The 22069-nt window shown below is 37.4% G+C and overlaps 1 protein-coding gene across 1 annotated transcript in view; it reads left to right on the top strand.

Moving 5' to 3' along the window:
• The window catches only part of KATNAL1 (katanin catalytic subunit A1 like 1), a 34331-nt gene extending 12789 nt beyond the window's left edge, over window positions 1–21542 (top strand). The window contains exons 4-11 of the mRNA XM_026675034.2: window positions 463–628; window positions 1696–1823; window positions 3541–3646; window positions 12249–12407; window positions 12855–12981; window positions 15701–15835; window positions 19059–19185; window positions 20798–21542. Of these exons, the coding sequence (XP_026530819.1) occupies window positions 463–628; window positions 1696–1823; window positions 3541–3646; window positions 12249–12407; window positions 12855–12981; window positions 15701–15835; window positions 19059–19185; window positions 20798–20996 (1147 nt within the window). The 3' untranslated portion in view covers window positions 20997–21542. The remainder of the gene's footprint in view (window positions 1–462; window positions 629–1695; window positions 1824–3540; window positions 3647–12248; window positions 12408–12854; window positions 12982–15700; window positions 15836–19058; window positions 19186–20797) is intronic.
• Window positions 21543–22069: the final 527 nt, after the last annotated feature.

The following is a 22069-nucleotide window of genomic DNA, read 5'->3' as shown; positions in this document are numbered from 1 at the left end:
TTTTCATCTTTCTACTTCCCCCCCCCCAGCACCTGTCTCTGTCTCTGTCTCTACAATCTCTCCAATTTCCTAGTTCCTGCTCCATTTGTCTTCACTTAATTTCTATCATCATCATCCGCACAGCAATGAAAGGGATTATGTGGATACAAAGAACTGTGTAGCTGTGAGGTAGCATACCCTCCGTCCCAAAGCTTAGCCATACCTGGCTCCTTAGAGATCAAGATATGCATTATCAATGCAATTTGAACATTAGCTTTCTCCCAGAGTTGAGAAGCTTTCCTCAGTTGCAAAACTGAATTCATAAAGAGTTTTCAGTAGTGGCTGTGCTGTTTTGAAATTCTGGATATAGTATATATGTATCTGGAGGACATTGTTGAGAAGATTAAAATTGAATAGCAGTGCAAGATGGAAATAATTTTACTCATCTTAGCAGTTTCTTGTGTGCTTCCTTACGTGACACAGAGTCCCACCTCAGATAAAACGACCCAATCGAGAAGTGAAACCTCTGCGGAGAGAATTGCCAGGATTACAACGGGGACCTGTGGGCAGAGCTCAACCAATATCAAAAAATGAAAAACCTGCTAGTAGTCGAGAGAGGGAATCTAAAGGAAAAGGGAAAGATGATAAGGTAAGGGTCTAGAGCAGAGGTTTCCAACTTACATCCTGCGGCACCCTGAAGGCATTTTCTGTAACTCACAAGAATGAAAGAATAAGCCATACAGGCTTATGTTTATTCACTGGTGAGATCAAGGTCAACAGAAGGAGGCATTGCTCTCTGCCCATTTGTTGTGAAAATGACGTGAGGGGAAAGCAGACTAAACAGATGGGCAACAGACAAGAAAGGGTGCCACCTGGAATGTAGTCCAGAACAATAGAAAACACCACAATCACTGCACACACACCAAGAGAGCAACTGCTGAAATTAGGGCAGCTATTTGCCAAGTTCAGCCAGGCATTGGCACAGATTGTAAAACTGAGTTCATTGGTTCATCATAGATACTAAGACCATTGGCTCTAGACTGAGAAGAAATTGGGACTGAGGCTCTCAGAATGGGTAAACCAAGAAGTATCATAGACAGGGCAAGGGGTAGAGTCAGCTCTTTATAGCTACTATCCTATCATCATCCCAGTATGCTATATTTAATTTATAAATAGTCCAGAAACAAGTGAAATGGACTTCCTTCCTTCCTTCCTTCCTTCCTTCCTTCCTTCCTTCCTTCCTTCCTTCCTTCCTTCCTTCCTTCCTTCCTTCCTTCCTTCCTTCCTTCCTTCCTTCCTTCCTTCCCCTAATAATGTATTTGTCAACATTGGGTGGATTCGGTCTTGCATATAATAGGCATTTATGTTTTGAAAGTAACTCAAAGGAAATACAGTCCTCAGAAGAAGAAGAAAAAAGTATTACTCAGAAAATAATTCTGTTCTGTTCTGATTAAACTGGGAATATCTAAACAACTCCTGAGTGCTACTTATTCTGTCCTTCCCATAATGGTCATCTGGCCATCTTTCAAATTTCCATTTTTTATGAAAGATAATATTCGAAATCCCTGGTATTTATGATGTCTGGTTACTAGTTTTGGTTCCTTCATCCCACAACTACAATTCATCAAATTTATCTGAGTAGAACTCTGGTAATTGTTTAAGAGAAGAAAAAGAAATGTAGATGAATACTTACGTGCTTCTAACTCTTTTATCCAGGGAAAGAAGATCCCTCAGGATGGTGGTGGTGACAGTGAAATTCAGAAATTTGATGGAACAGGATATGATAAAGATCTGGTTGAAGCTCTTGAGAGAGATATTGTGTCAAGAAATCTAAGTATTCATTGGTATAGTAATTCTTCTGTAAAATGAGATATATTAACATTTATTGAGGATACATATCCAGAAGATGTTAACATTTGGGCAACAATTGTGCTTATTTTGTAGTAACTGCTGATATTAGGAAAAACTCAAGAGATTTGTTGCACATTAAAGATTAATGGTTTTGTAAAGCTTGATGGATTAGTTCAAATGCAAAACAATAAATTGAGAGTATAATACATAATAACAATTATTTCTTGCTGTGGTTATTTTGGATAACACTTTGGATATCTTTGCAGTATTTTTTCTGTTTTAAAAGGATAGAATAATCTTTCATAGATGCATGACATTTAAAATAGCAAATTATTGTCAAGAGAAGATCAAATAGGAATAGTCTTTTTATCAGTTAAAATCCTTTGGGCAGTTTGTATATTGAGTATGTTCTGAAAATCTTGCCTTCTGAGAGAAGCATGCATAATAGAATTTTGAGATTTGAAAAACGGATAATTACCAATATTTTTCTATATCGTTATATAAAAGTGTGATGATGTTACATTTTAAATATATTATTGCATATTGTTTTATGAAAGATTGTGCTGTTAGAAGCTGTTTATACAGCTATAAATATCTACTTGGAGAAATCTGCAAGTTACAGACACCATATGGAGATACTTTAGCCTTAAAGCATTATAGCTGTTCACAAGGCACCCATAATAGTACAATAATTACTGTTAAGTTTAGATGGGATCATAAACATGTGAAACTGAAAAAGGGTTGAAAATAGCTCAAATAAGATTTCCAGAAATATCTTTAGTTCTCAAGTTATTTTAGCAGCCATTGTGTTTCTGTCAAAGTTAGCAGGTGAGCTATGTGAGCACCTAAAAACTTAATCTTTCGTTATCATTTCCCATATTATTCATTTTCTCTGTGAATCACAGGGAACTGGACTTTGTAATGTTTTAAGGAGCTTCCTGAACAGTAGCAATTCTGCCATTTGAATAGGGTTTCCTCCTATTCATTCTGCCTGTCTCTAAAATAACAATATCATCTTAATTATCTTTATTGTGCAAAACCATTGCCAGTTTACTTTACTCATACACTGGGTCCTGGGTTTCAGAGCTATGCAGATTTCCTGTCCTTGACTAAAATAGCTATTATGATTAAAGCAGGGAATTATTGAAAGACTAAGGAGATATAGATTTTTCAAGTGCTCAGTAGATGGGCCAGCTTTGAGTGTCACCCTAGAGTTTGGAGATGGTAGCCAAATCTAGACGGTTGAAAGCAGACATGAAGCAAGTCCATATGGCAGATCCATATCAGACTAGAGTTCGTTCCAGTTCTGTTACAGCAGAAAAACTTCTTGAGCTAATTGTGAGTGCTGTTTTGCTTACGAAGCACACTTCATGTCTAAATAGTACCACAAACAAAAGGCTCTTTACAGACACTCATTAAAATGTGCAATAATGCTGAAAAGCTTTTTAGGTGTTGCCTTGATTATCATGTTTTCAAGAAACCTATTTTTAAACTGAACATTCTGTTCCGCAATTAGCTGCAAGTCATTTTCCGCATGCCTTTTAAATGGAAGGTCATTTTTCAGAACACTGAATTGTGCTAGCATCCTGTGCAAGAACTTGTCATTATATATTTTATCAATGAAGTGCAAGCATTTAACATTTATTTATATATTTGTTGTTGAAAAAAAAAGTATATTATCCTTCCAAAACTGAGTTTTATTTTCCATAGGGATGATATCGCAGATTTAGAAGAAGCCAAAAAACTATTAAGAGAAGCTGTTGTTCTTCCACTATGGATGCCAGATTTTTTCAAAGGAATCAGAAGACCTTGGAAAGTAAGAGCCCTCTAGCTATTATATGCGTGTGCTGTCTCTATGAAAATATACTCATGTATAACATTATAGTATATACAAACGTTTTCTCTTGCAATGCATCTACCAATTTGGGGGTGTATATGAAATGTAATCTTTTGTATTACTTTAAAAAATGGAAATGAAATATTCTGAATAGAGTCCTTGACTTCTTAGTTAACATGGATCCAAAAAATGGGAGTTACAATCCGGATCTGAAGTTCTGATTCTTTCCTCCCCACAGTCATGTATTCCTATTTTGAGTACTTGGCAACTGGCTCACATTTATGGCTGTTTGCAGTGTCCTGTCATCAAATGACCTTGATTTATGATTTTTTTTTTGCTGGAAAATGGTGTCTGTTTCTGGTTTCCAATTAAAAAAAAGCAAAATACCTATTGCAGACAATGAGTTTGCTTAACGGTCACATATTCACTTAGCGACTAGTGATTCACTGAAGGACCACTGGAAAAATTGTTTGTAAAATTAATGACCCACATGACTTACAACCATAATTCTGTTTATAAGTTGAGGAGTATGTCTTTTGATATAAAGAATTGAATCTACTTATTAGATATGATCAGGTGATGCTAAACCATGGAAGGAAATCTGTTTGAGGCTCCTGTTCTTCCTGTACAGGACATAAGGCTAGAATTTTGTTCATTTATTTATTTACTGTGCTTATTTCATTCTAGTTACTGATGACTCTGAGCATCATGCATGTCCTCTGTAAATCAGGTTTGTTGAGGTATTCCCCGTTAGGAGAATGAGTGCACTCAGGGAAACATAGTGAGAGTGATGTTGAATAACACACAACCAGCATACAGATACACTGAATAGTAAAATGTAGGTTTTACTTCCAGTAAACGGGTAAACAAGTCCAACAAACAGTGCAAATCATACATGGTTAAAGCAGTTAGTATTAGTCCAGGGATAATCCAAAAACGGTCAAATATCATAAACAAAGTTCAGTAAACGGAGTTTGCTAACAGTTGCAAGACTCACAGCAATCCAAGCAGAACAACGATCAGGCAATACGGCAAAACAGGAAACAAGAAGAAAGAAACCAGGTTTATTTCCTCCATCTTATGGCCGTTGGAGGAATCTCAACCAATCACACTCAGCATTCTCTTAAAGATACAGTATTAAATGACTATCCTGGTTTATATATTTCCAACCCAACTGTTAGGTGACTATCATTCCTAACAAGGTTAAAACTAACAAAATTCCAAAATAAAAAATAGAATATGTCTATAAATATGCACTCTAGAAATGTCAATTACACTGAACAAATATTCCAAAACCAGAGGTAATAACATTAGGATATCCCAACTCCCAAGGTCTTCCGGAAAAGCCACATTTTAATGGCCTTCCTAAAACTCTAAAATTATTTTTTTTCTTTTCTTTTCTGTCAGTCTTGTCTTGTCTTTTCCTGTTTTCTCTTTTCTCTTTTTTCATTTTGGATTTCAGGGGGTATGGTGTTGTATGGGGGGGGGGGCAGTAATTGACAAAGCTCACTTCTGTGATGTCTTTTTGTGACATTCCCAGAATGCAGACATAGAGAGATATTATTGGATGGGTAGATACACAGATGGTCCCAAAGATACCTGGTCCTGAGCTATACAAGACTTTAAAGGTCCAACCAGAACCTGAAATTGCATCTAAAATTGAATCCCAAAGTAATGGAATTATATGACTGAGTTAAGGTGTGCCCATGACTACCCAAGTTGCTGCATTCTGAATCATCTGTAACTTCCAAATGTTTTTTAAGAATAGCTCATTTAAAGTGCTTGTATAGGTCCAAGCAAGAGAGTGAACCATGAGTGAAGAAGTCGTGATTACTACACATAATAGAGCTGAGCTGTGTGATGGCCCGGGCAGAAGTCATATGATAAGGTCACCAGAATGGCTATTTCTAAGATAGCATCAGATTATCTTGTTGCTGTAATAGTATTAACAGCTTCTCCATTGCCATTTATCTAGCAAATCTCATTCAGTGGATATATTCCAAGTAAAACGTACTATACCCTCCCTCCAAACCATTTCTAAAATATGAGGTATCTTTATTGCGGATGAATTTGCAAGATTTTTACTGATAAAATTACTCATGTTTGATTTTATTTAGGGAGTACAAGTTTGTAGAGGTGATTGAAATTATGGGACATGTTATGGTTCAAATGTTTTTATTTGAAACAAGTTCACTATCTGTCTTGTGTTGAAATGAAGAATATAGTTGAGAATATGGTTATTATCAATTAGTAATTTTCTTAGGAAAACTATTTTTAAAGCTTTAAGTCTATGGCTGCATATTGCTCCCTCTACCCCTTTGTTTTCATTTTAAATTAAATTATTGTGTCACTGAATATCTTTCTTTTTATACAATGTTAGCTAACCAATCCTGTTTTAGATGTAGCTATCATTCATTTCTCAGACACCTGCCAGTCTAATTTTCAGACTTTTTAAATTACTGCTTTATTATCTGATTCTGTAATGGACACCTCCAGCAGGCCAAGCTTCTAGATATCCCTAATGTATCTGAGTGAACACACAGCTGACCTATAAAGTAATCCATTCTACCGCTAGTTGGATAAGCCTATGAGGATCATTTTGCTAAATCTAAGCAAATGCAACTTACCTCCACTTAAGCTTAAATAGTAAGGTAGGCGTTTGCTAAGGCTTTTTCCTGTTTTGACTGTTTTGATCTGTAGGTTTCCTGTATGCCATGGTGTTTATGTGCCCAATTTCTAGTTTTGCCATGATATCATGGAAGTGGGCTTGTTCTGTAGCTAGATTGAGGCTGAAGACTATTGTGAGGTAGAAGTTGTTGAAATAATGAAGGATTTTAGCAAGGTACTCATTTTCATAGATCCAGAAGATTAAATGTCATCAAGGAATCTCAAATAAAGGATTACTTTGAGAGTTAATAATTGAGAAAGTATTGTTCTAGATAGCTTTGAAGATGTTTGAATATCTGGGAGCCATGAATGTGTCTACAGTTTTGCCACTAATCTGCAGTTATATGTTATGCCAATGGTGAAGTTGTTATGAGTGAGTACACGGACACAGAGTCCAATAGCAAAGCATGTTGTGTTTTGTGCTGTGTTGACATGGTATGATGTAATCACATATCAATGTGGTTTTTTAAAAAGTGATCTGCAGTTGTATGCTTTCCCAGGATGTGGCAAATACGCTAAAATAGCTTGTCTTGTTTCTTGCTTTGAGAGTATTTCATAAGTCTGAAGTGGAGAAAAAAATCTTCAGTGTTTGCACAGAAAAGTATATTTTCTGTGAGTTCTTAAGCCTCATGCAAGAATTCAGCACGAATTCTTCAGCTTGGCTGAGCATATGACTGGACTGATGTTCTGGTAGGTCTGTGGAACCTCCCCATTATAGTGGTTTTTTAGAGATGCCTGGAAATCCCCCCCTGAGATATGGGTTTGTTGCCTTGATTTGCAAAGTCCTGATGTAGATAGGGTTCCAGGATAGAGATAGCATTGGTGGTTAACTTTTACTAGTTTGGAAAGATACTGGTTTAGGAGTTTCTTAAGGAGAATACAACATATTATGAAGGAATATGGTTTTTTTTTTAAATAATTGATTTTGTTATATTTATTTTTATAATTCAAAAAATAATTTTGAATAATTTTCACTCTTAAGAAGGACACATTTTGCAAAATTTGTTTGTTTTAGTTTTTATTAGCTCTTTTATTGTGAAAATATTTAAGATGTTAATGGTGTAAAGTTCATTTTGATGTCTGGTGTGATTATCCTAAAAGTACCATTTTCCTTTAGAAATCTTTTGATAGTAATTTTCCGCTGGATAAAAGATATTCAGTAACAGTAGCAAAACTGATAAGTGTGTATTGTCTTTATTCATTGCTTTCCTTTTATGAAATAATACAATGTCTGTAATTAAGAACCTGGTTTTACACAGACTCAGTTAATCTTTGCTACATGAATTATATGTGACTTTTCAACAGCTCTGAATATGCATTAATGAATAGTGTGAATGAAAAAAAGATAAAAGATCATGAAATGCTCATTCTAAGCATTCATGAGTCACATTTCACAACAGACCAAGATGGAAAATTTACCTTGCACAGTCAGAACAGCAAAACTTTAATGATTATGGTTAGAGCACCAGGCAGAAGGACAAATAGAATTAGCTCTTTGAGATTGACAAGATCAAGAAATAGATACCTCAGGGATTTAAGGAATATATCCAAGCTTTTCTCTGTCTCATTTTATATAAACAAAATCAAAATGGGATTATTTTGAGTTTCTTTCTCACACTTATTTCAGTCTCTAGAGTGTGCAGTCTCTTTTTCAAGTCCTTCCTTAATGGCTTTGTCCTTTCTTCCCCCATCAATGTCTCTTTCATACTTTCTCCAGAGTAAATTCTAAATTCTTTACAAGTTGGGTGCAAAAGAAGAAGAGAAGTTTAAATCAGGAGTTTTAACTTTTGGAACCATTGGGTATATTTGGAATTTTTCAAAATCTTTTGTGGGCACCTCATAAAATGATTAGCGTGGTGGGCTTAGCAAAACATTTAGCAAAAGATAAATCTTTCTCTCAATATATTCTCTATTCCTTTTTTGGCAACCACCAGCTATTTAAAAGAAGTCTAAACAAAACAATAAAATCAGATGATCTGTGGGGTCTGGAGAGAACTAAGGCACACTGGTGCTGTCTTGTGGACTTATCATTTAAGATATATAATTGTGAAGCTTCCCAAGACAGGCATAGACCAGATAGAATTGTCCCAGAAACCTAAATACAGTTAGGATCTGCCCATTTATTGTAAACCAGGAGGGAAACTACCGTGTTTCTCACAAAATAAGGCCAGGCCTTATTTTTTTTTGACCCCCGAAAAAACGGCTAGGCCGTCTTTTCGGGGGTGACTTAATTTCCTCCCCCACCTAGAGCAGCCCATACGCACATACCTCTCCACAAGGCTGTTTCTATCGGCTGACGAAAGCTCCCTGAAGGCAGAGTCCCTAGCCGCTTCAGGGCGAGGCATGGCTGCCGTGTCCCCTCACCATTAGGCAGTGTCTTTCGGGCGATGAAAGCTCCCCAAGGGCAATCACCAGCCACTTCGATCGGCTGGTAGAAGTGGCCCCGTGGCAAGGGGAGTGTGTGTGTGTGCTCGCCCCGAGGCCGCTTCTACTGGCAGATCGAAGTGGCTGGTGATTGCCCTTGGGGAGCTTCCATTGCCCAAAAGACACTGCCTAATGGCGAGGGGACACGGGCAGCCATGCCTCACCCCGAAGCGGCTGGGGATTCTGCCTTCGGGGAGCTTCTATCGGCTGATGTTCTATCAGTAGATCGGGGTATTCTAGCCTAGGCTACCTGCAGGGCACTCCTAAAGGCAAGTTTTCTCCCCCCTGCCCTTCCCCCCATTTCTCTTCACCTTGTGTAGTTCTAACGAATGATGTGAGAAATGGCGGGGAAACGCATGGATTAAATAGGCCTAAATTTTGGGGGTGGGGCTTAATTTCACCTCATGCCTAGAAATCATGCTAGGCCTTCCTATTGGTGGAGGTCGTATTGTTGGAGAAACACAGTATTACACCAGCCAGTTGTATTTATTCTTCCCCAGGAGGACTCAGTTAAGGCATATATCTAGCCTGTAAATGGCAGAGGGCCTGGAAGATTACATCCTCTACATTTCGTCAGAATCCATAACCTCAACAGAATCTAGCTAATGTTGCAAAATGTTCCCCTGCCTCTACAACAGACCATGCCCATGAAAAGACAAACCAAGAGTCAAGGCCGGTTGGGAGCGATCAGTGTCAAGAGCCTATGTCACCTCCTGTTGCTTTCAATTCACCAGGCATTGAACAGAATAGGCCCTGGTTCCTGGGAACTTTCCTGACACTTTGCTTGAATACATTCTTTTCCATAATATGCATGATGTGGTTTATCTTAATCTGCCTGGTCACTTGGATCAGGGGTGTCAAACTCGATTTCACAACCCTGCATCAGGGTTGTGTTTGACCTTGGGGGTGCTAGAGGGTGTAGCCAGCTCGACATTATTCATGTCGGGGGTTTCTGTGGCGGCCTGAGTTCTCTGCCAGCGAAAACGGGCTCCCAGGCTCTGTTTTTGGTTGTTACGGCCCCGTGCAACCTTCTGCCAGCAAAAATGGAGCTCGGGGTGGCCCTCCCGAGCTCTGTTTTCGTTGGCAGAGCCCCTGAAGACCGGATACGGTCCGCAGGCCTTGAGTTTGACACCCCTGACCTGGATGAGAATTTTATTTAGATTATTTAAGCATACCAGTGGGGTAAAAGAAATGCTAGCCATATCAAGATGATGTAACAAGCGCTTTGAAGCAAAATGAGGTTAAAAATATAACAGCCTGAGTATGCTGTGCCAAAGATTACTCATGGTTACTTGATCGTCATGGGTGGAGGCTATGAAATCCCAGCTGTCCTGGTTCTAGCTGGTGCATGGAGATTAAAGTCACCCAACCTTCAAAGATGAAGGAACTTCAACACTAGACTTGAGATTAAATTCAGGAGCCTGAGTAGGGATCCTGCCTGATAGGAGGGCAGCCAGTGCATAAATAGGATTTTAGTTGACATTTCTTTTAAAATTATAAGGTGCATATAGTTCGACATCTGAAGAAAGAGCTCTGTAAAATTTAGAAACTGCCAGGTCAAATGATTTTTAATGGAATAACAGAGTTGAAAGGGACTTTGGAGGTCTTTTAATCCAACCCCTGGCTCAGGCAGGAGACCCTATACCAGAGGTCTCCAAACTTGGCATCTTTAAGGCTTGTGGACTTCAACTCCTAGGATTCTGGGTTGCCAAGTTTGGGTACCCCTGCCCTATGCCATTCCAGATAAATGGTTGTCCAATCCCTTCTTAAAAACTGATATAGCTTTCTCTCCCGTTTCAAGGCTTCAGATTCCCATTGTTGTTAAGCACATCTAGTTCTTATATTAATAAGTAGATAAAATATTCTGCTTTGTCTAAAGGTTTAGTCCAATTGGTCTGGTGGTTAAGACACCAGGCTAGAAACCAGGAGACTCTGAATTCTAGCCATGCTTTAGACATGAAAGCCACCTGAATGATTTTGGACCAGTCACTCTCCACCTCACAAGGTTGTTGAAGAAAAAATATGAAGAGGAAGGAATATTAGTTTGTTTGCCACTTTGAGTTATTTATAAAAAAAATAATGATGGGATAAAAATAAATCAATATAAATTAAATATAAAATGCTTTCAGTGCCAGAAACGCTTAGTTGAAACATTCAATTTTTACAGAAAGATGTTTTATAAATGAAACAAATTATTGAAAATAATTTTATTAGTGAGCAGTAATAATCAAAGAAACACAATTTGGCCCAGTGTTTAATTATCTTTAATTATTCACAAGGCAAATGGAAACCCCAGGATACAGGAGTGTGAATGAGTGACTTTTAAAAAGATTTATATAGCTGCCCATTTTGTGAGACACAACTGTGAGTTGCTAACAAAGTAATGAAAATACATTAAAAACAAGACAACATAAAGAAGAAAAATCATACACCTGGTCCAATAATTATATCCCCCTCGCAATGTAGTTTCCAGGCTCTATCCTTGCTATCTGAATACCTGGGATTAAAGCCACCTCTAAATAGCTTTCTGGAAGGTTAAAAAGGTGGGGATCCTACTAGATCTCAAAGGGAAGGGTGTTCACTGGGCAGAGGCCGCTATGACAAATTCAGGCTTCCTAGGTCCACTAAGGTAGGAGTCCCACAACCCCTGGGCCATGCCCACTACTGGGCTGCGGTCTGTTCAGAACTGGGCCACACAAGCAGTAGGTGTGCTCGTGTGCAAAGCTCCATTTTTTTTGTGAGAGGCAGGTGCGCACGCCCAGCGCTTACTCAAATGGCTGCTCGCATTGAACCATCCCCTCACCATCCCCACTGGTCTGCCAAACTGGAAAGCTGCAGTAAAGACCAATATTTAAGGGAAGGGACCTGGAGTACGCCCACTTTATCCAATCTAGTGAGGCAGGCAGATACCCTCAAAAAGAAGTAGTTCCTCAAATCACCTGGCCCCGTGTCATAAAGGGCTTTAAAAGATTATCGGCACCTTGTATTGTACTCAGAAAGAAGCTCAGCCTCCAGACCCTCACAACCTCTGGACACTGGGTGAGCACTGTGATGACATCACTTGGGTATCATTACTGGGTATAATTTGCTGTTTGAATGTTGAATTCCATTCCATTCCATTGGATGGCTCCACCCACAGGTTTTGGGTATAGGTGCTCAACATTATAGGGGCTTAGGGCTGGACCTCTCCCTTCCCACCAACACCAACTGGCTACATAGGAAGGAAAAGAACCACTGCAAAACTGCTTCTTCCTTCCAATCCCTGCAGCCAGGCCAGAAAGATACTGTGGCTGATGGTAGCGAAAGTCACCAAAAGATCCAGGATATACAGAATTTGTAGATAGTCAAGCCTCATCATATCCTTGTTTGAGAAAGCCTAAGTCTGAAGAGCTACAATCTAAGTTATATTTAGATGAATTTAATTGCACTAGGTTGTTATATGCTTGCATCAGACTTGTGGTTTCTTCAGCTGTTTGGATTTTAATTTCAGGGAGTGCTTATGGTTGGCCCTCCTGGGACTGGTAAAACCATGCTAGCAAAAGCGGTCGCTACAGAATGTGGAACTACATTTTTCAATGTGTCTTCCTCCACTCTAACATCAAAATATCGAGGCGAGTCGGAAAAATTAGTTCGTTTGCTGTTTGAAATGGTAGGTATTGTTGATTCCCTCAGATATTAAACTCTTATTTGCATAATTTCTTCCTGGTTCCCTTTCCTTGTAAAATGATTTCAGGGCAATCAATATACATTACAGTGAGTGTATTACAAATGTCCTACAAATACTACATACATACAATACATACTACAAACGTGCATACTGAATTGGTTTGGAGCTGATGGTTTAAATGGACAACATCACCAATTTCCTGTGTATCTATGTCTTAACTTGATGTACTATTTGTTTTTGTGCATCCATAGGAAATTCCTTAAATTCACAATCACCTTGATTTAGCAAGAAACATACAGGGTCTTTAAGAAAATGTATTGGTATCTATCTTTGTTAAATATGACTGTAATGCTGAGGGATGTTGTATATGATTGAAAAAACCCTTCTGAATCCCTAAGTCACATAAGAAATGCTTGTCTTCATTTTAAGGCCAAGTTTTATGCACCTACGACCGTTTTCATTGATGAAATAGACTCTATCTGTAGTCGCAGAGGCACTGTGGATGAACACGAGGCAAGCCGCCGAGTCAAGTCAGAGCTGCTGGTTCAGATGGATGGTAAATAGGGTTTGTCCTGCCTGCATTGGGGAGTCTTTTTCCTCTTTCATACATTGTTGTAGAATAGACTCAGTGAAGGAGGGAAGGACTTGAAAGAAAATGCTCCATATGCTCATTCTTTAAACTTGGTTCAGGCAACCTGTGTATCCAGAGCCCACTTTTAAAAAACTGACCTTTGGGGATTCTGAGAACTGCAGGAATTGTGGAGTTCCCTGAAGGAATGGGCTGAAAATGTCGCCCTTCTGGTGGCATAATTTTCAAAATGTTTAACATGCAGGTAGTCATTGAGTTATGATGGCAATTGGGACTGGGATTTCTGTTGCTAAACCATGCAGCCATTAAACTGTCGTAATCCCAGGACCATGCTGACATTAAGCAAACACTTCATGTGACTGACGTGGGAAGAAGAGGGAGTCTCAGGTTAGCAGATCAGTAGGTGAGAACTGTGGGTAAGAACTGTGAGCAGGTGAATGGGTAGCACCGGCAAGTGGTACGAAGTGTGAGTGGGTGGGTAGGCGGGCGTAAAATCAGCAGAAATCTGAGTGACATGCAAGCTCCTGCTGGCTTCCCTGTTGTTTTGTGGGAAAGGTTGAAAAAGGCAATCATGTGACTGTGGGATGCTGCAATCGCAATTGCAAGCTGGTTGCCAAGCATCCAAATAACAGGCATGTGATCACAAAGTTATGGCAATGGGCAGAACTTCAGCGCCCTGACATAAGTCCCCCTCTTTCAGCACCTTTCTAACTTTTTGTTAAATGACTGTTTGTAACCCAAGGACTACCTATATTTAATGTAGCTCTTGCAATATTGTTATTTCAGTTTTGAATTATATGTCCATTTTCCAATATTAGGAACACAAGCAGATATCAGGAGTGTATGTCCATCCCAACAGATACAAAGCTGAGGACATCATGTGAAGGGCCCTCAGGAGTTCCAGAAAACTTACATGTCTCTCCCAGGTTGCCCATTGTTCTTTTAAGTTTACTGGACAGTGGCAGAGAGGCATAGTGGCTGAGATTTGGGTAGTACTTATAACACCTGGAGTTACAGTCTTGAATGGTGTAAGAATAATGTCAATAAATGCAGAAGTTGGAAAAATGAAGACCCATACAGTTTTAGAGAAATTTGAAAAATGATATCTGAAGTATGCATGAAAATCATCATAAAGACTGCAGTGAACATGATGCAGAAAGCATATGGTTAAGTTTTCCTATGCCTGTTCTATAATTAAGAAGCTCAAGAGGTTGCTCTGAAGATCAGATTGGAGATGGGAGAGAAGGGGAAGGATAATAGTCAGGTTTAGCTCCTCTTGTGATATTTCCCAAAGCTGCTAGAATTGCTCAGTGACCTCTGAGGCTTATATGATTTTTTTTTAGAAATCACAGATGATTTAATCGCATATTTTCAATCATAATTACTTGCATTTTGTTGAAAGTTAATATTACAGTTCTTAATGTGTTTTTGAGACAAATTCTGATATTTGCCACATACTATTTTTTGATTTATATTTTAACAACGTACAATAATTCATGATGACTTTTTCGTTCCAAAACTCAGCATCTGAATCCAATAGATCAGGGATCCCCAACCTTTTTGACGCCACGGCCCGGTACCGGTATCAGCTGGCGCCCGTCCGGTACGATCAACTGGCGCCGCCATCTTTTTTGACGAAAAAGTGCTTCCAGTGACCTCACGGAAGCACTTTTTCGTCAAAAAAGCGGCACTAGCTTCCGTGAGCTTTTTCGGGTAGAAATGGCTTTCTACCCGAAAAGCTCACGAGCGCTAGCGCCGCCATCTTTTTGATGAAAAGTGCTTCCGGTGAGCTTTCTACCCGAAAAGCTCACCGGAAGCATTTTTACCAAAAAGATGGCGGCGCCCAGCAACCAGCGGCCCGGTAAGACTTGTTCCGCGGCCCGGTACCGGTCCGCGGCCCGGCGGTTGGGGACCCCTGCAATAGATAATGGCAGTTACAGTGGCTTTTTGAACATAAGTTAGACTGCAAAAGGATACCAATGGGTTAATCATATAAAACAACACCCTCCTGGCAATTAGAAAGTAAGGACAACAGATAATTCTTCAATGGAAAATGTTCGGCCAGTCCCTCTTCTTGCAGTTGGGAGGGGTGTTTTCAAATGAAGGTGGGTTTTGCTCCATCTTTCTCAGATCCAGGGCATTTTAAGTACATGATCTTCAGGCTATTGTATGTTCTTTTCCCTATTATTTTCTTTATTTAGATTTTTATCCCACCTAAGTAACTTGGGTCATTGAACATATATAAGAGAGAGAAAGAGAGGGGAGAGAGGGAAGGAGACAGACAAGGAGACAGACAAGGAGACAGACAGAGACAGAGACACTAGTTCAAAGTCACCCAGCCAGCTATGTCTAGAACCAGAAAGTAGCTTGAAAAGGCAGGAAAAATGTAGGGATCTCATACACAGCATAGGAGATAATAAAGCATTGACAGTAATAGATATTACAGGAAGTCTCTTCTTTCCTACTGTATTTAGGATTGGCCTCTGAGATTTCTTTGTCCCTTCTAAACGTGTGGTGTCTCTCATCCATTTCTACCACTAAAATATGTGGTGTTGCTGACATTAAGATGTTACACTTTTTTTGCTTCCAAGATTCAGAGTAAAGTATAGTACATGTAAAACCTCAAATTAAAGTGAACAACAATAGAAAAGCACCATGTACTCTAGCTTTGTTATTGCTCCTTTAGGTGTAGGTGGAGCTCTGGAGAATGATGACCCTTCAAGAATGGTGATGGTGCTTGCTGCTACAAATTTTCCCTGGGATATTGATGAAGCTTTGAGAAGAAGACTGGAAAAAAGAATTTATATACCTTTGCCAACAGGTAGGTTTTCTTTTTAAATGTGCTTGTCTGGCACTTGTTATTTGACACTTCCTCAGGGAGCTGTTAAAGAACACATTGAAATTTATGCAACAACATTGGATTTTCAGGCTTTAATAATTATCTTGATCATTGGGGAAGAAAGTAAAAAAGTTGCTGGCGATTGCAGAATGAAAGAGCTGTAGCAGTCTTTCAATGTAGACTCAATGAGGGAATCAAGCTTTTTAATGAACTTGTAAACTTTTTTGAATGTTTAAAAGGCATTCCTTAAACAAGCATAGATTGAGCCTTGTAGACATCTTTAAAGAATTATTGCCAATGCATTTTCCTACGTGCCTATTGCTGAATACAGAAAAGTGAGACCATTAATTTTAACTTTCAAGCTTGCCATGTTGTAAATCAACTCCTGCCTGAACTTTATGACTAGATTTTGAGCTCTTCATAGAGCGGTTGGCTGATTAGTTCCCTGCTTGAGGAAACCTCATTGCAGAATGACTCTCCAGGTTGTCAGTCAGAACTGCTATTAACTTCAAGATTCTGTATCATCTTAGGTTTGCTTTTAAGCTGTCTCTTCTCTTGATTTAGGGTAGTATACTACCTGCTTTTTACCACTTGACTCTAAATAAGAACACAGCGTGACAGTGGTTTTAATGAAATTTGGTGGAAAGGAGAACTGTCTTAACCTTGATGCGTTATTTTTCCTGCTTGTTAAGGGTGTGCATTTAATGAAAAAAAAAATCAGTTTGTTTCAAGGTTTGAACAAAAAACCTTACATTCCATTGAAATGTTCCCATTTGGTTCTAATGAAAAAAAACGCACCTAAGAGTGTTTCAAGTAGGGAACAATGAGAAGCTAAAACAAGTGCATTGTCCCCCTTTTTTTTTTTTACCTTAAGACTACAGAATTGGGCAACCTAGAAAATATGTCAAAGTCCTGGTCAAATTCAGAGAGACCGATAGCCCTTGTGCAATTAGAAGTAAACACAACAAAGAACAGGCAGAAAGTGGATAATGAGTCTGTCAGTTTGGGATTGGTCATCCTGAACTGCTTCTCTTATCACCTGGTCTTGGCTCTGCAATTTCACTAGCTATAAAGCACAAAAGAACAAAAATCCGTCATTTTCCACAGAAGGATTTTGAAGTGAATTTCCCTACTCCATTTCACATTTGTTACTGTTTAATGGAGTGAGGAATTCTGTATCCATCTTGATAGATGATAAATTATTCTTATGTATTCATAAATTCCTGCATTTGTATGTTACTGCACTGATTTACATTGATCGTTTCAAATCCCCTTAAGATAATTTCTAGAATATTTTGCTGTTTTTGCAAATTAGCAACTTTATTAATTTTTCTAAGAACTTATGTGTATAAATACACCTATGATAGTGCAAAAATTATATAATTTAGGAATTAAATACTGCAAATGCTCTTTTACATATTTAGAAGTCCACATTCCTAAAAATATGAACTTCAAGTTAAACTTGAAACCATTACTTGAAAGAGTGGTCAAAATTAAAATTACAATGCTTGGTTAAATAAAAGCAGTAAAATGTCATTACTTTTTAAATTCGTACTTCTTTCTTAAACACCTTCCTCCCTGATGTGTACATATATATCCCTGAAAAATATGACCGAAAATAGATAATAAGGATATGTGCTGGGCAAAAAAACAAGAATTCAAATATTCTCTATAAATATGTCAGTGAAGGTAGACTTGGAATTCCAAATGTTAAATAATTTTAGAATGTTAATCACAAACATTTGTAGGCTGAAAAATTCAGACAAATTAACATCATGACTAGAAATGGAATGTATAAATATAACATCAGTGAAAATTAGGGCACTTCTTTTTCTCAGAAATATTTATTAAGAATTGGAACTTACTCAGAAATCATTTGTTATGAATATTTTCAAAACTTGGAATTTTTTACTGTTTCAACCTTTTATATTTCATTATGCTTTTAGACAAGGACTGTTGGTAAGGAACTTTGTTATTTAAAAGATGTATATGATGGGGACAACTCAAAAATTAGAGAGTAATTATAAGTTTTTAGAATGTTTGACTCATTCATGATGTCAAATACATTTAACCGCAGTTCTAGAAACTAATACAACAACAATTGCAGAAGCTGAAGTTAAGCTAAATTCATCACCTAACAAGAAGAAAAACAATTTTCAAAAAGTTACAGTAGTGTATTTATTAGAAGAGAAGAAAAACTTCCATATAAGAATAAAATATAAAAGCCCCGTTTACCATTGACTTTATGGTAAACCAACTGACACAGAAAACTATTGACATTGCTTTCAGCCAAAATTGAGGAAACCATAATAAAAGAATTTTACTTAACACCAAGAAAATTTAACACAATAAATTCTAGTAAAAGTCCCATGTTTGGAGAAACATATTATCATATGTTGTATGTTGGATCTTGTAAAATTGTCCAAAACCTTACTCAAATTGGATAGATCAGCACACAGGCCATTATATTAAATCCTAAATTGGTCTTATTAAGTTTTTTTTAAATAATTCCAACATCATATTGAAACACACAATAAAAGTTGATAGTTTTCTTAATGCTTGAAGCCAGAAAGGTAGTAGCAAGATACTGGAAAATTTGAATTATTCAATTTGGTGGCAAATATGCTGGAAAATAGTTTTGATGGAAAAGCTGATATCCCCAAAACTAAATCACATAGTAACATTGAAGATGGTTTTTATTTCATCTGGTTTTTCTAGGTTCCTAGGTAATATAATGAAATAAGATTATATATCTTTTGTTTCTAATGAAATAAAGTTATATGTGTTTACATTTCTATAATGTTAGTTAATAATACATTTTAATAAATTTTTAAAAAGAAAAAAAGAACTTACCTGTTGTTAGAGAACTCTAGGTTAATCCACAAATCTACTTGTTATTTCTTGCTGAAAAAAACTGTTAAACATACTTCACAGTTTTAAGAGAGTTAGAACCTCCCATCCAATCTCCTCACTTTGGATTTGGGGCTTACTCTTGGAACATGCAACCATTGTGGCTTCCGAAGCAACATCACGAGCACCAATTTAGGGAAGAGAATTCTAGAGCCATTAACAAAATTGCTTTCAGAACTCCTTTAATCAAGAGACTCTTTTCCCTGCAGAGAAAACCAAATTATAACTTTAGATGTGGTAGAAATATTGACTTATTTGTCACTTGCCTCTAATCAGATGACATTTATTTTTACAGCAAAAGGCAGAGTGGAGCTGCTTAAGATTAATCTCCGGGAAGTTGAACTGGATCCTGACATTAGTCTGGAAGAAATTGCTGAGAAGATTGAAGGCTACTCTGGTGCTGATATCACTAATGTCTGCAGGTACCCTGTTTTCCTGTCTAGACCAGTCAGAATACACCTTTTCCAAGAACATTGCTAAACTCTGAATTTTTCAGAATTTACATTTTTTCATACTTTTCTGGTAATTCCTGCCCTCTCACTTTTTGTCCAGGAACAAGTATGTTTTTTACATAATATAATATTATATAATATAAAAAAACAGAAAATCTTTGGAATAGTTGTAAAGAAAATCTTTGGGATTTTTTTAGGATATTCACTTTCTACACAAAGGAAATTGAGCAAGTTTACCAAGTGCTATTCTTGCTTATTATGGCTTATTATGAACAGTTAGTGAAGTATATTCATATTTCTCTGCATTTCTCTTCTAATTGAGGGCTCTCTAAGATATTTTTGAGGAAACAGAACTCACCAACATATTGGTTGGATTCAATTAAAAATAATATATCTTTAATAAATCTGCAGATTTATTTAGTGAAATATTGAATTCTGTAAAATTCAATATTTGCAAAAACTGTGGAAGAGTAATAGGTTAAATAGTTTTTACTATTCATACTACTTTTCAAGGTTGAAAATGAAAGAATAATCAGATTAACAGTATTTTATGACTAAAGCCAAATGGTTTGATCTTGGTAATATAAATTTGTTTTTATGTTTTTAATTATAAAATGGTTTCTGAAAGTCATTGAAACTGTTGAGATTGACATTTTGCAAAGTGGTATGTTTTAGAACTAACGAATGAAGATTTGGCATATTTTTGTCAGAGTGATAAGTAAATTACTGAGTAAGGATTAGAAAAAAGATTGTTCCCATTGAAATCATTAGTTTTAGTCTACTTCTACGATTTGTTCCAAGATAAAATTTCTTAATATGCACCTCGTGAAAAAGTGTTATTTTCTGCTTAAAGATATTCAGTCATCTATATATTTCTTGCATTTATGTTAATTGTAGTTCCACTTACTATGCTTATTTACAAGCTGGGCAGTATGATGTCTGCCTGCTCCCAGTGCAGTAAAAATAGTTTCCCTTGAGACTTCATTTAAACTGGAGACCTGGATGCACTATATTGGAACACAAATTGGATTATTGATAATGTGCAAGCAAAAAAACCGGCCTATATAGAGATGGCATTATAGTCTCTCTTTATAGATTTAAGCAAATTTGCTACTACCACTTACATACTTGCTACTGCCTTTCCACTTACTTCACAACAACAACAACATTGCAACTTACTGTTTCAGTCTGGTGGTGGGGGTGAACACACGGGCATTCACACCAACTTTTTACCATCAACATACTTACACATTTGTACTGCAGTGAGACTGCTTGTGTAAACAATTTCACTTACAAAAATTCCATCTCATGCTTTCTCCATGCAAACCAATCATTATAATTAGGTCAGGGAACTTTTTCACAAGCCAACGAGCTCCATTTTCTAAATAACTTTTTGCGTACTATTATTAGAGGGTCTCATCCTCCCTCCAGGTTTGGAAATGTTTACAAACAGACACATACACATGCATACCATTAAACAACATTTCCAGACTTGCGGAGGTTATAAATAAGTAAAATGGTATTTTAGCCTTGCTGTTATGCGTCAGAACTAATATGTAGCGCTTTTGGATTTTATTTTTAGGGATGCCTCACTGATGGCGATGAGGCGACGCATTAACGGCTTGTCACCAGAAGAGATCCGGGCCCTCTCTAAAGAAGAGCTCCAGATGCCTGTCACCAAGGGGGACTTTGACTTGGCTCTGAAGAAAATCTCCAAATCGGTTTCAGCCGCAGATCTGGAGAAGTACGAGAAGTGGATGTCAGAGTTTGGCTCTGCTTAATCCTGGAGATATCTCTTTATGAAGGATTTTAGATTTTTAATTATAAAATGTTGGAAGGATTTTGAAACCTTGTAGGCTTGCGGTTTTCTTATGGACAATATTCCCCACCCCCCCCTTTTTTTCTTTTTTGCACTTTATGGGGAACATATGAAATGTAATATAATGAGATCATAGTATTCCATAGAAGAATGTTGAAACTGAGAAATCCTTGTCTAGTTTTGGTGTTCTGCACTTTAACAGTGAATGCCTGTGTCCTATTTTTGTTTCATCTGCTAATCAGACATGAGATTGGATGGGAAGAACTTAAAATAGATAATACTGCATTCTTAATATTAGGCTATATTTGTAAGATTAACATCAGAACCTGACTAACTTGAATGTGGGTGGAAGATTTTAATTTTGTCTTTTCCTCCTTTATGCAGAGATTATCAGTATGATCTCGACCAAAAATATTGGGGATCATTTTATGCTGCATTCAGGTTGCTATGGTTACAATGATATTTGCTAGAATTCAGTAATAAAGCAAAACTGTTTTAGTTTCCCCTATCTGCTGTCCTCTTGATATATCAGGACTATAGCCCCCAGAATTTCCAGAAACGTTTGGGAAAGACTGGGAATTCTGGTAATTGAATTCCAAGCATATTGGGAGGATACAAAATTCAGGAAGAGGTAAGTTATAAGGGAAAGAAGATATATGTCTCCAAAGACAGCTCTTGACATCGTACCCATCACTTGTGGGAAGTTGAAAAACAATTTTGATCTGTGCATGTTTACTGTAGCCAGCAGCAGATTAAATGCAATTAGCTCAATTGCTGCATCAAAATTGGAAGCACTGGGTTTTGACAATTTGCTTTATACTTTTGTTATTTGAAATTTCAGAACCACTGTTGCTCTTATTTCTGCATTACACTGATATAAAACTATAGCAATTTCTGCATACCACTGTGAGTGAGGAAAATATTAATTCTTCAACTATCTTAGTCATTCTAAGACTGTATGTGTTTATATTCCAATGGCTACTGATTTAACTTACTTTAATTTATATTTGTGTTTACAATATACAATATTGAACT

The sequence above is a fragment of the Notechis scutatus genome, chromosome 5 (assembly GCF_049901735.1).
Source record: "Notechis scutatus isolate UNSWTSFEM ecotype Mainland chromosome 5, rNotScu1.2, whole genome shotgun sequence".
NCBI classification, from domain to species: Eukaryota; Metazoa; Chordata; class Lepidosauria; order Squamata; family Elapidae; genus Notechis; species Notechis scutatus.
The sequence above is the reverse complement of the archived record's forward strand: the minus strand, read 5'-3'. Positions and strand labels throughout refer to the sequence as shown.